The sequence below is a fragment of the Sardina pilchardus genome, chromosome 3 (genome assembly GCF_963854185.1).
Source record: "Sardina pilchardus chromosome 3, fSarPil1.1, whole genome shotgun sequence".
Taxonomy (NCBI): domain Eukaryota; kingdom Metazoa; phylum Chordata; class Actinopteri; order Clupeiformes; family Clupeidae; genus Sardina; species Sardina pilchardus.
In genome coordinates this window covers 26,708,824-26,721,165 of record NC_084996.1, presented here as the reverse complement: position 1 = coordinate 26,721,165, position 12,342 = coordinate 26,708,824, and the positions used below count along the sequence as shown (strand labels likewise).

The window sequence follows — 12,342 nt, the reverse complement described above, 5'->3', positions numbered from 1 at the left end:
AAACCTTTGAAACCGGACCGTGTACTTCCGGCATGTGATGTCATTTTCTCGGCATGCTGCAGACTTCGATCAGAAAGTGTAAATAATACAATGTTCTGAATTTGTTATCGTTTAGCTGAATGATTCAGTGTACAATACACGTTTAATAATTGGAATAGATTGTTATAAACCTTTTTTCTGTCTAATTAACGAACGTTATCTTCCAAAAGTAGTTTAACTTGCGTTAGCGAAGTTAACGTTAGCTGATGTACCACTGCCACATCTCAACTTGCTATGTCAACGTTAGCTGTGTATAAAACAGTACTGGAACGATTTTCTTGCATCTAATCAGAATGTTTATCTTTTAGGAATCTAAGAAAATAGATCTTTAGAATCCAGCAATCATGGGGATACTCGAGAAAATAGCGGAAATCGAGAGAGAAATCGGCCGGACTCAAAAAAATAAAGGTAAGTACAACTGAAATATGAGTTTTACTTGGAACTGAAACATATGGTATTGTGAAAACCGACTAGGCGTTTCAAACAGAATATGCCCCAGACTGTTGCATGTCTTTTCACCGGCTGAAATTTTCTTTTCTGCAGCTACCGAGTACCATCTAGGATTATTGAAGGCCAAGTTGGCCAAATACAGAGCTCAGCTTTTGGAACCCTCGAAATCTGCTGGAGCCAAGGGTGAAGGCTTTGATGTAATGAAATCTGGCGATGCCAGGGTAGCGCTGATTGGGTTTCCATCCGTGGGTAAGGTAAGTCAGCCTGTCATTGTGACCATGTAATATATCATTGAGGTGATCAGTGTGGTCATTGTGAATGTACTGGAAGTGAATATAACACTCAATGTAAATGTTCTTTTTCAGTCCACTTTCCTTAGCTTAATGACATCAACTGAAAGCGAAGCTGCGTCATATGAGTTCACCACATTGACGTGCATCCCAGGTGTAATTTCGGTAGGACTTATGGACTTTTCATTCGTGCTTGCTCCTTCCAGTAAATATTCTAAGCGAATGCTGGCATTTGTCAAACAAGGCTCATCCTATTTCTTTTGTCTCATCAGTACAAAGGTGCCAACATACAACTCTTGGATTTGCCTGGAATCATTGAGGGTGCTGCTCAGGGTATGTACATTCAGTATTACACACACACCCACCCACACACACACACACACACACACACACACACACACACACACAGACAGAATTATTCTTGATATTCATTCTTCTCTCACTGTCATCAGAGTCTGTTGGCATAAGTTGGCTGTCTTGTTCTGATAGGTAAGGGTAGAGGTCGGCAAGTCATTGCAGTGGCTCGAACAGCTGATGTCGTAATCATGATGCTGGATGCAACAAAAGGGGATGTCCAGAGGTGGGTAACGACTACATGTTTCATCTTCGTTATGTTAACACAGTCAAGCAGTGCTCACTCACAAAGCAACAACAGAGGTATCAAATGATGACATACACACAGTGCCTCACCCATTCCTTCTAAAACGGATTGTTATACTCTTTGATTATCAGTGGCTAAATCGTGTTCATATCACGTTCCATTATAAAACACTGCTGCCAGTCACATTGACCCCATCACATTCAGCATTACTGTACCACAAATTGGCGATCGTAGGTAGCCTCACAAGGCAATATGTTCCGGTGATGTTAAAGGGGGCTTTTAGGCACTCCTCTCCGCGTCATTGTTCTAAAATCACTGGAACCTATGGTGTCTCTGGGATTATTGCTTAATGGTGCCAGGAGTCTAACTCTCCTGGCTGCAGGTCCCCTAATACTAGGCATAATCACAACCACAAATGTCTGCATCACTTCCCCAATTTATGATCATGTAGAGAAAACTAGCCACGGGTGGTGGTAATAGTCATGAGCTACAGCCTCATGACCAAAGGGTCAGGCTTAAGGGCAGTTCACACCAAGAATGATGACTATAACGATAACGATAAGCAAATATCGTTCTCGTTCATGTGAATGATAACATTCACACTTAAACTATAACGATTACGACATGAAGAATGATGACATTGGGGATCACTTTCCGAGCGATTTTGAGAACGATAAAAAGCTAACAGCCGATCAGAACCCATAATATTTTAGCCATCACATTCATTAACACAAAGAGAGCTTTTATCTCGGATGCTTTTATCATTTTGGTTATAGTTATCGTTATTGTTCTTGGTGTGAACGCTGCTTTCGACTTAATGCAGTCATGGGTTACATTCAGCTATGGTTATGGTAGCTTCCACCACCGTAACAGATGTTTTATAATGAAGTCAGGTATTGAAAGCCTCAAATTGTATTTGATTGAACCTTTCTAGAGATTGGTTTTCTCATTCTTGATCTTGTCTCATTACCATTCCAGGGAACTGCTGGAAAAGGAGTTGGAGTCTGTTGGCATTAGACTAAACTGTTCAAAACCAAATATTTACTTCAAGGTACGTCATTCTGTTAATGCATGACATTAATTCACAAATACTAAGTACATTTGCCCCGGAGAAATGATATTCATGTGGGAAATTATTTCCATTTTTCTGCCCCCTTCCCCACACACACTGAAATACTCACGCTCTATATGCATTGCATTTATCTTATTCCTCTTTCAGCCCAAGAAAGGTGGTGGACTGTCCTTCAATTCAACATTGCCTCTCACACAGTGCTCCGAGAAGCTGGTGCAGCTTATTTTGCATGAATACAGTATCCTTCACCCATTGCCTGACCGCTCACTCAGCAGAGTGCATTGATTCTTGAATTTCCCCTTGGGGATCAATAAAGTATCTATCTATCTATCTATCTAAGAAGAACAGAAGCATCTTGTTCTTACTTATCATTTCAGCCTTATACTGCACGTTAGAGGCTGAAAATAGTTCTTGAACTTAACCATTCCTGTAGAAATCTTCAACGCAGAGGTTTTGTTCAGAGAGGATTGCACACCAGACGAGTTTATCGATGTCATCGTGGGGAACAGAGTTTATATGCCTTGCTTGTATGTGAGTATCAACCCGGCCTCTGTCTTCAAACCCGTTGCCATCAGATGTACTGTAATTGCCATGGGATGTAATCAAAGTGTGATTGAGTAATATTAATTCAAGATGGTGATCTGGACCTGAGAAATCCGTTGCCTATAGTCTACTACAGGTGAAATGTTGACTAAATGTTTTTCATTGCTTACAGGTGTACAACAAAGTGGACCAGATCTCAATCGAGGAGGTGGACCGATTGGCTCGCAGACCAAATAGTGTAGTCATCAGGTAATTCCTCAAAGCGTACTCTCGTGATATACCAAACAAGACGCATTTGGCATGTAGTAAGTGCCGACAAAGTCTAAACATTGTAAAAGCCCCCTTACTCGTTTGATACACTTCCCCCCCCCCCTTTTTTCTCTTTTTCTACTTTCCCCCCTTTGCATAGTGTAGAGTTGCTGTCACAATCCCTTATTTCACTCCTTTTTGTTTCTGCAAATATGCAAGTGACAAATTAATCTCATGATCTTGGAACATGCATGTTATATTAGTTATCTTGTCATCTATCCAGTTATGAAACAACAAGTTGACTCCCAGTATTGCAAGACCAATCAGGGTTTGATTGTTGAATTATTTCTTGTGGTTGATTTTTGTGTGTCTTTGTTTGTCTTTACTAGCTGTGGTATGAAACTGAATCTCGACTACCTCCTGGAAGAGCTGTGGGAATACCTGGCTCTTATCTGCTTGTACACCAAGAAGAGGGGAGGTATAACTGTCTTGATTACACTTATCCAGCCCTATTATTACACTACACGGAGAAAAGCAGTGGGGCACCGGATCATCACACTGCAGTGACTTTTATGACCTCCCATTCTAAATCTGTAGAGATAGGAGAGATAGAACAGCTTCTGTTTGAGAGGAGGTATACTGCCTTGTTATGCTTACAGGAAGTCCATGAACATGTGCTGTTGGCTGAGTCATTGTGTTGCATAATCGAACATTGTAAGTTTGATGTAGCTTATGCTATAAAGAAAGACTGTTGTCAAATGTCAGAGAAAAACATTAGGGAGTGTTTTTCTAGCCAGACATTGCCACACTCAAAAATCTTTGTTGTAAACCAATTCAACCCAAGCGCTCTTTGGTGACATGGTTAATTACGTTACTGTTGATCATCCGTCCATCATCATGTAAAGCCCACCCTGACAATTTGATTTGTCCAAACAGTTCTGGTTTGAGTACAGTTGCGCCACAATGGGGCAATGCCAGACCCAACTTCCCACCTCAAATGTTGCGGGCTGAAAAGTTCGGCTGGCACCCAGGCTAGGGTCCAAAGCAATTCTTCTGGCTTGTAAATTGCCCCTTATATTACCTATAAAACATGTAAAATTTAATTTCCTGTCTTATTTCAGAACGGCCCGATTTCGGAGATCCCATCATCATGAGAAGAGGGGCGTCAGTAGAATATGTGGTACGTCTGTTCTACTCTAAAATAAAATGAAAAAAAGTTTTAAAAAATTACCAACACAACCCAAAGAACATTGTTTTTGTTAGTTTTCGACGATAAAGGCAAGTTGTTGGCTGGTTCACTCTTATCATTATTATTATTTGTCTTGCAGTGTCACCGAATTCACAGAACTTTAGCCAGCCAGTTCAAGTATGCCTTGGTGTGGGTAAGTTATTTTCTCTGTATTCTTCGTAGGTTGTAGTTTATTTAAAAAAAAAATTTTAACGCAACCTTTAACAATATTTTTTGTACTTTCAGGGAACGAGCACAAAGTACAGTCCGCAAAGGGTGGGTCTGACTCACATCATGGAGCATGAGGATGTCATCCAGATTGTGAAGAAATAAACATTTACTTCTCAACTCTCCACAAGAAACTCCCGCTGTCGAGGACTCTAACGGAAATACTCTTGAGCTGTGTAATAGGCTCTGTCGACAGTTCAGGTTTTGTGATTAAGATCTAAGAGGTCAGATACTGGGCATATCTGAACAGGTGAGAAAAGCAAAAGAAATATAAGTATTGACACATGCAATGTGTTGACAAAAGGACTGTAAAAAATAAATTTCACCTAATTTGGTTCTCTGATTGTAAAAGTTAATTTGTCTCGACTGTACCTGTTTCTACCATGTTGACATGACTCTATACTACGACTTGATTTATTATCTACAAAGACTGATAATAAGTAATCCAAGGTGGTAAATTATGGCACCTCTCAAAAGCATTCAGATCCATGTGTAATATGCTGCTTTGCTCTTCTGGTGCACAGGAAAGTGTTTTGAAGATGTTCTCTAATGTAACTGTCATGTGCATCATAGTGCAATACACTTACAGTTATGCAGGTATATGTATACAAATGTCCATTTTTGCAAAGCACAAGGAAGACCATTGCTGCGTTCTATGTAGATAGGATGTCAGACCTGCACACACAGAAGGTCAGTTCCTTGAGATGCTCTACACACTAAATTGACACATTATATGATGCGGTACCCGTTGTATTTTAAAACCATGCAGTCGGCATACAGCAGGAGCACCTGACTGATTTTCTCAAGTGTCAATAAACATGAAAGCAAGTGTCTGTATTTGAAAAATTATTTTTTTTGGTAAAGAAAAGCAGCTCCACGTTCTTGTTTCTCAGATCAGTTGGGTTACCTCCTTTCGAATGTGTGTGTTCAGAGGATGTGAGGTTTGTCACAGAAGCCCTGTGATCACTGTGTTACTCGCACTTGGCTTGAGACCGTTTGAGCGGCTCACTAAAGTAGGTCTCTAATCTGGCCCGAAGGCTTGCCTGGAATGCCACGAGTGTGCCAGGACTCCATTGAATTTTCATAATCCATCCATTTACATTACAAACTTACAAACCAACTGTGTTGGGAGTCTGTAAATAGCCTGAGGGCCTTTTGAGTATTGGGTTATTTGCTGATGTTACTGCACCATTTCAAATAAACTGTATAAACTGGCCAATAAAGCTGGAAGACTTACAGCATTTGGATTGTGTTGCATGGGATGGCATTCAAGTGTAGCCCCCCTTACCCCTACCTCTCTGCTGTTACAATGCATTCTACTCTTGTTCCATAGACTTTCTATTACTATTCCATACAGCTTCAAAAGATAAAATAAGATAAGACTTTATTTAATCCCTCACTGGAGAGATGTTCTTCGTGACAAAGATTCGTTGCATCACCTCTGTGTCCCGAACATATTCTAATAGGCCTACTGGTAACCCATATTAAAATACTTTTTATGGAAGAGAACTTGAGGCTTAGAATGCAATCTAATAAACTCCACTCTATAATCACCTCAAATTAATCATAAACTGGCAGTCTAGCCCAGCCCACGCCAGTCTCTGCTAGGCTGTTACATCACGCTCCTCAGGTTAAGCTCCCGACACTTTTAAAGAGTGTCTCCTCTTTAATGCACACAAGATGCCAAACTGCCACCCCTCTAACGGTACTCATTTGAAACCTGGAGCTGCCGCTTCTATTCAGGAAGAGAAAACAAGCATAATAGGCCTCATTAAAAATGTATTCGAAGCCACTCGGGCTTTACAACCCGCTGGGCAAGTGTGGAGTTTGGGAGTCGCGAGCCTCCGGGAAACTGTCACAGTTTGTTGGCCTTGGTGCTTTCCCTGCATGGACTCGCTGTTAATTCTGAGGTGTTAGTGTGCGTGTGCTTTCTTGCCGACTGGGCACAATGGAGAGGCATTGCTTTGGAATTACCTGATGGGACGCCCGTGATGTTATGACGAAAGTGAACTGAAGGGAGAGGGGTTACTAAGGTAAGATCAGTTAATGCCCACAACACTATCCTCGATTGTAGGCCGAGGCATGACACTCGATGCTAGGCCCATATGGCCCATGCCCCGTGTGTGTGTGTGTGGTGGGGGAAGATAGGCCTCGTGTGCGCTATTGACTGTTAAAGAGATGCACTAGCCTATTTGTTGTCATAGTTTGTTTTATTTTGACAACAAAGAGGAGTTTACCAACTATTGTGTATTGTGGATGGATTGACATGGAAGATTATTATGTGTTTAAGATAGGACATACTATAGGCTATGAAAGACAGGAGAATATGACTATCCATAGCTTCCTACATTTATAATACAGTTGTCTGCCTTGGAAATTGCTGATAAGTGCAAGCTAAAATCTGTGCAGTGTTGTGCCATGCTGTATTCTGAATGTATTGCTTTTTATGTGGTTATCCTTAGCACACCTCTCAGCGCTTAACACAAGATACAGTACAACTCATGATATGGGAGCCACCATACATGTAGTTGATGCTCTGATAGAGTTATATATTATAGTTAGAGTTAGATTTCATTCTGTGTGTGTGGCATGAAGAAAACATAGCCTATAATGAACTGTGCACATGTTTACGTTCATTTGATGATGGTAAGCTTGCCTCTTATGGTCCTGATGATGATGATGATGATGATGATTATTATTTTATTTTTTTTCATTGTTATTATGGCAGCCTTATGTTGTTATACATATGGAGAGAACAGACCTTTTTTTATTTTTCTGAAAGCAGAACAGGCGTGTGGCTTGCTAATGTTACTGTAAATACCCACCTCAATTATGTTTGGAAAAGGAACATAAGTAGGAACAAGTATAAATGTGTGATGAGACATTTTTCAATTTCTACACAGGTTTGTGATGCTTTCTTCAATGGATATGTCTGTTGATATGTTTGGCTTTGTAAATAAATAATACATGATGGAGGTGCACATATGGCATGTGGTTTTGCTGCCACCTGCTGCATCTGCCTTTGGATGCATTCTGGCTGTAGTCTTGCAGCCTGTTCTGTGGTCTTCCACTGGGAGAGACACGAGTCAAAAGGGCCCAGGTGTGTGTTAAGTAATCTTGGCAACACATTCATTCATTCATTTATTCCATCCATCCATCTATCCATTCATTCATTCATCCTTTCATTCATTCATAAACATACTGTACACTGCTGCATGTGGATTTTATGGCATCTTAATAGTTTTTGTGTCTTGCTGGAATCTGGAGCTCTGCCAACTAAAACACCAAAACGCCCGTGTATTTTTCTGTATCGCCTCTGTGACTGTTGTGCACATACACGCTTGTATCACAAGAGGACAAGAGATGATCCGCACACCAGATAGCTCCCATTCATAATCTTTTTATTGTACTTTTGTTGATACTCTCCTACTGGATCCTGCACCCATCCAACTTTGGCCTGGGATGTGCGTAGCTTTAAGGCCAACACCCACGGCGGGGACATTCGCGTGTATGGATTTGACGCTCAGGAGATAGAACTATTTCCTATCCTTTGGCGTCGACGTGCGCCAGACGCTGCCAGTGGACTTTGCTAAACTTTGCCGTTATTTGATGTGCCGCAGTCATCGCCAGTGGGCGTTGGCCTTTACACTCCTACATGTACACTTGAATATTCTCTGAGGTAAGAGTGGGAACAGAGGTTTTTTGTAGATCATATCTCTCAATTTCAAGTATTGCTCTGCTATGTCTGTATACGTAAGTTGAAAAGAAAAAAAAAACATGCAAATAAACAAAATAAACACAGAGAATCAGATGGACAGCTCCATCTGCATCCGTATGTCCATATTTGCTATTGAGCGCAAATGAGCCTTAAAGGCTGCCTCCCTTCAATGTACCACTCAATGCCACTCAAGCCATCTGCTGTCAGGCCCTTTTGTGTGGGTGCAAAACTCAGATAACCCTGAGCTAGGCACTTGGGCCATTGTGTTTTCCCCCCTTTCTCTTTCAGGGCCTCTGTCGTGGGCCTTTGAGAAAAACAAATCATGGTTAGTCAGACCTGCGTGACCATGGCTGTGTTGTCTGCCATTCAGACGGCTATTAAGCAACAATAAGAGCTGCCTCCTGTGTGATTCTGTTGATTATTACTTACCTGAGAGCAAAGGCCAGTGGGCTAGTGTGGATCACTTCCCAACTAATGAGCCCTGTTTGTTTAGCAACCTGACCAGGGAACATGATGTGCTAACTGTCATTGATGATGCTCCTCATGGACATACAGACATAAGCGTGTCTTGCGCTGTTGTCTGTGCTGTTGTCTGTGCTGTTGTCGTGTTTGCTCTGAGCTCTTATGTCGACTCCTCACCATATATCCCTAAATGTCTCCTGTTTCACTGTCCCTAGTCGGGAGAAGAAAGATGCACATTTTGCTCTGGTTTTTGATGGGAAAGAAAAGAGAAGTGTGTTTGTCCAGGGCCATTGTGTCGTGGTGGCGTTTTCGTGTGATGAATGCGAGTGTGTAGGCTGGTCGAGGGAAAGGCCCACGTAATGTTGAAGTCATTCATTCAAACAGAGAGGGTGGACTCGTCAAATATATTTTACTGCACGGCACACAAAAGAGGGAGAGTAGGGGGCGAGAGCCTCTGTCGATTTTACACAGCAGTGAAAGAGTCCATTCGGAGCTATATAGGCTAGGGTCTTCTGCTTTTGCTGTTCTGTTTGATTTTGTGAAAAATTTGACTGGACTTGATGAGTGAGAACACTGAGGTAAGACACAGAAGGAAGATGAGATGTTTTACATGTAGATTGTATTTATATTTCGAGGTAAAGTCTTTGATTGCATTTGTGGTAGTTGTGTCTGAATGGTGAGAGGCAGACTGACTTGAACTTGACAGAGAGATGATATAGATTTGGTGCATTTATGAAGGCAATTTTCATACTTCATCTCTAACAGGAGTACTATATATACAATCGGGTATGTTTTATTCTTTATGCATTTTGTGCTAAACAACAGTTCTTTCCTATCACTAAAAAGTGTTTCTTAACATTATGCCTTAATTTTGTTTTCTCCACTTCATTCAAAACTGTACTACAGCACACTCCCAGAGAACTTCAAATGTCCAGGTCAAAACTAATATAAGCTTTCTATTCAAAACCATTTAGTCTTGATGAAAAACAAACGTTGCCTTCACACTATGACACAAAACACTCGCTACAGCACAGTCTTACACATTGGTGAGATCAATTCAAAACACTATTGCAATGAGTATGGTCCTTGTGTTTTTTCCTTTACATTTACATAACCAACACAAATAATAAAAATATAACAAAAACAAAAACAAGCACTGTATTTGTATATCTGTGCCATATAAATTACTGTAACTGAAATGCAGTAGAAAAAGTACTGTGCCACTGTACAAGGACTAGTGTTATAGTACTCGAGACCGGTCTTGGTCTCAAGATCACTTTTATGCGTTGTCGGTCTTGTCTTGGAATTTATTTTATTTTCATTCGGCCTTGTCTCGGTGTCAGGCGAAGGCAACTTGTGAGATTTTTGTATTTCAAGGTTTTCTTTTATTTCAAGGCCAGGCAAGACCATTCATCTCAAAGCTTTAAGATAACGCAGTTCTATGATTGGATGTACTGTATAACGTCCTTCTTCAGATGCAACTAATAAGATGCATCTATTTCGTCTCCTTTTTAAATGTTCTTAACGGCTGTTGATTGCGATCCCAACATCCTTTCACCCACTGACAGTCAGTCAGTCAGTCGAGAATGTCAGCAAAATATGCTGTGGTTCACCTCATAGATTTGTAAACTCACACAAAAGGAAACAAAATAGAAAAAACAGTAATTGTTGTAATGCAGTTGCTATACCGGTACTTCACCCATTCAGAGGAAATGTTTAGAAAGACATATGTCCTGTGATGCATATTGTTTCTATAGTTGAAATTATACCATGATGATACAGATTTTAGGCCAAATAGTCAAACCCAAATATGATGTATATGTCCCACATTTCATAGTAAGTCATGTCATCTCTTGTTTGTTTCTGGTCTTGGTCTTCACTTGCCTTGGTCTGCTCTTGGTCTTGACCTGATTGTGGTCTTGTCTCAGTCTCTATACCCTCTGGTCTTAGTTTAGATGGTCTTGACTACATCACTGAAATGTACTATTAAAATATGTAACTTATATGTAAAGAATGTGGAAAACATATATTTGCTTATACTGTACAAATAATGGAAAAAACGATAACAAAAAGTTAGGATTGATGAGTCTAGACATGTGTCTCTTGTGGTGTGTGTTTTTTTTTTTAATTTAAGCCTGGTAATAGTGTTTTAAACTGTAATGAGACCAGTTTTTTATATATTGTAGTGTGATGAGCTTAGCTGTACAGTACATGTAAAAACTACCGTAATTTCCCGACTATTAGCCGCGGCTTATACATTGATTTTGCAAAATTTCTTCAGCTATGAGGTTAATACAGGGGGGCAGTTAATATGGTGTTAGTATGGTTTTGCTTCTTTTAACTTCCATAAAACACTGTCCTGCGGCTTATACACAATCCGGCTTATGTGCAGGAAATTACTGTAATGGTACATGAATGTATTGAAAACATGATAGTGAGCCTGGCCTGGCCTTACTTGCATTTTTAAAGTAACACAATGTACTGTAGGTAAAGAATTACTTCATGTTGCTTTAATGACATACGTATAGAAGAGCACCACTTCATTTTTGGTTACCAAAGTACAGGTACACTGTTTATAATGGTATTTCAAAGAAAATAGGTCCTTTAAACCTAATTATGTTCTAAATGCTATGTTGTTCTATGTAAAAATAGTATCAGAATTTATGTTGACACACTTTGAGGGGATGTGCATAAGATGGGCATGACACTATCATACATGACACCTGCCAAGAACATTCTTGAACCTTTATGAATGTTTATGACTTGTCATTAAGTGGCATTCCTTTTTTTGTGCAATTTTAATGTCACGTTGACATTGTTTGCGATGTATTTATTATGACAATTTGACATTAACCAAGATGACATACTGCTGACAGCCTTGTCAACAATTTGACAATGAAGACACCATAACTTTGATGAAAATCACATGGCTTGCCTAATTATCAATCGCTTTATGCACTGTTTTTTAAAATTATGCATGTTGTGGTTTTCTAGTCTAGGCAGAAGAGGCAGGTATGAGTTAGTGGTATGAATTAGTGAGGTGGGGATCTACCAAGCCAAACATATGGCCTCATATTTGACACTTTAATATAATTTTGACACACAAAGCATATTTCATTATGTTCAATAATTAAGTAATGTTGTCTTGGTTACTGTAGCACTAGGGTAGCCTAGTTTTTTTTTTAGTTTTTTTTTATAACGTCTATTGCACTGCAATTTTAGTTTTACATGCTTTGGCGAAAACCATCAGCTAAACAGGCATTGTCTTTGTGCTGTCTTGGTTAATATCAAGTTGTCATAATGCAGACATCTTCTTGATATTAAAAATGAACAATAAAAAGACAAATGACACCAGCCATGAACATTCATTCCTTAATCTTCATGACATGTGTCATATCTTGGTTATGACAGTACCATGTCTGAAAAGTTTAAGAAGAGTATTGTACCATGGCAAATAATATG

General features: G+C 39.9%; 1 protein-coding gene across 1 annotated transcript; it reads left to right on the top strand.

Moving 5' to 3' along the window:
- The first annotated feature begins 5 nt into the window (after positions 1-5).
- On the top strand, positions 6-5,533 carry drg2 (developmentally regulated GTP binding protein 2). The gene is made up of 14 exons (XM_062532594.1): positions 6-78; positions 348-447; positions 583-743; positions 855-944; positions 1,052-1,112; positions 1,269-1,359; positions 2,359-2,431; positions 2,600-2,690; positions 2,886-2,983; positions 3,168-3,244; positions 3,634-3,722; positions 4,366-4,424; positions 4,573-4,626; positions 4,719-5,533. The coding sequence occupies exons 2-14, from the start codon at positions 384-386 to the stop codon at positions 4,803-4,805; spliced, it is 1,095 nt and encodes a 364-aa protein (XP_062388578.1). The 5' UTR covers positions 6-78; positions 348-383; the 3' UTR covers positions 4,806-5,533.
- Positions 5,534-12,342: the final 6,809 nt, after the last annotated feature.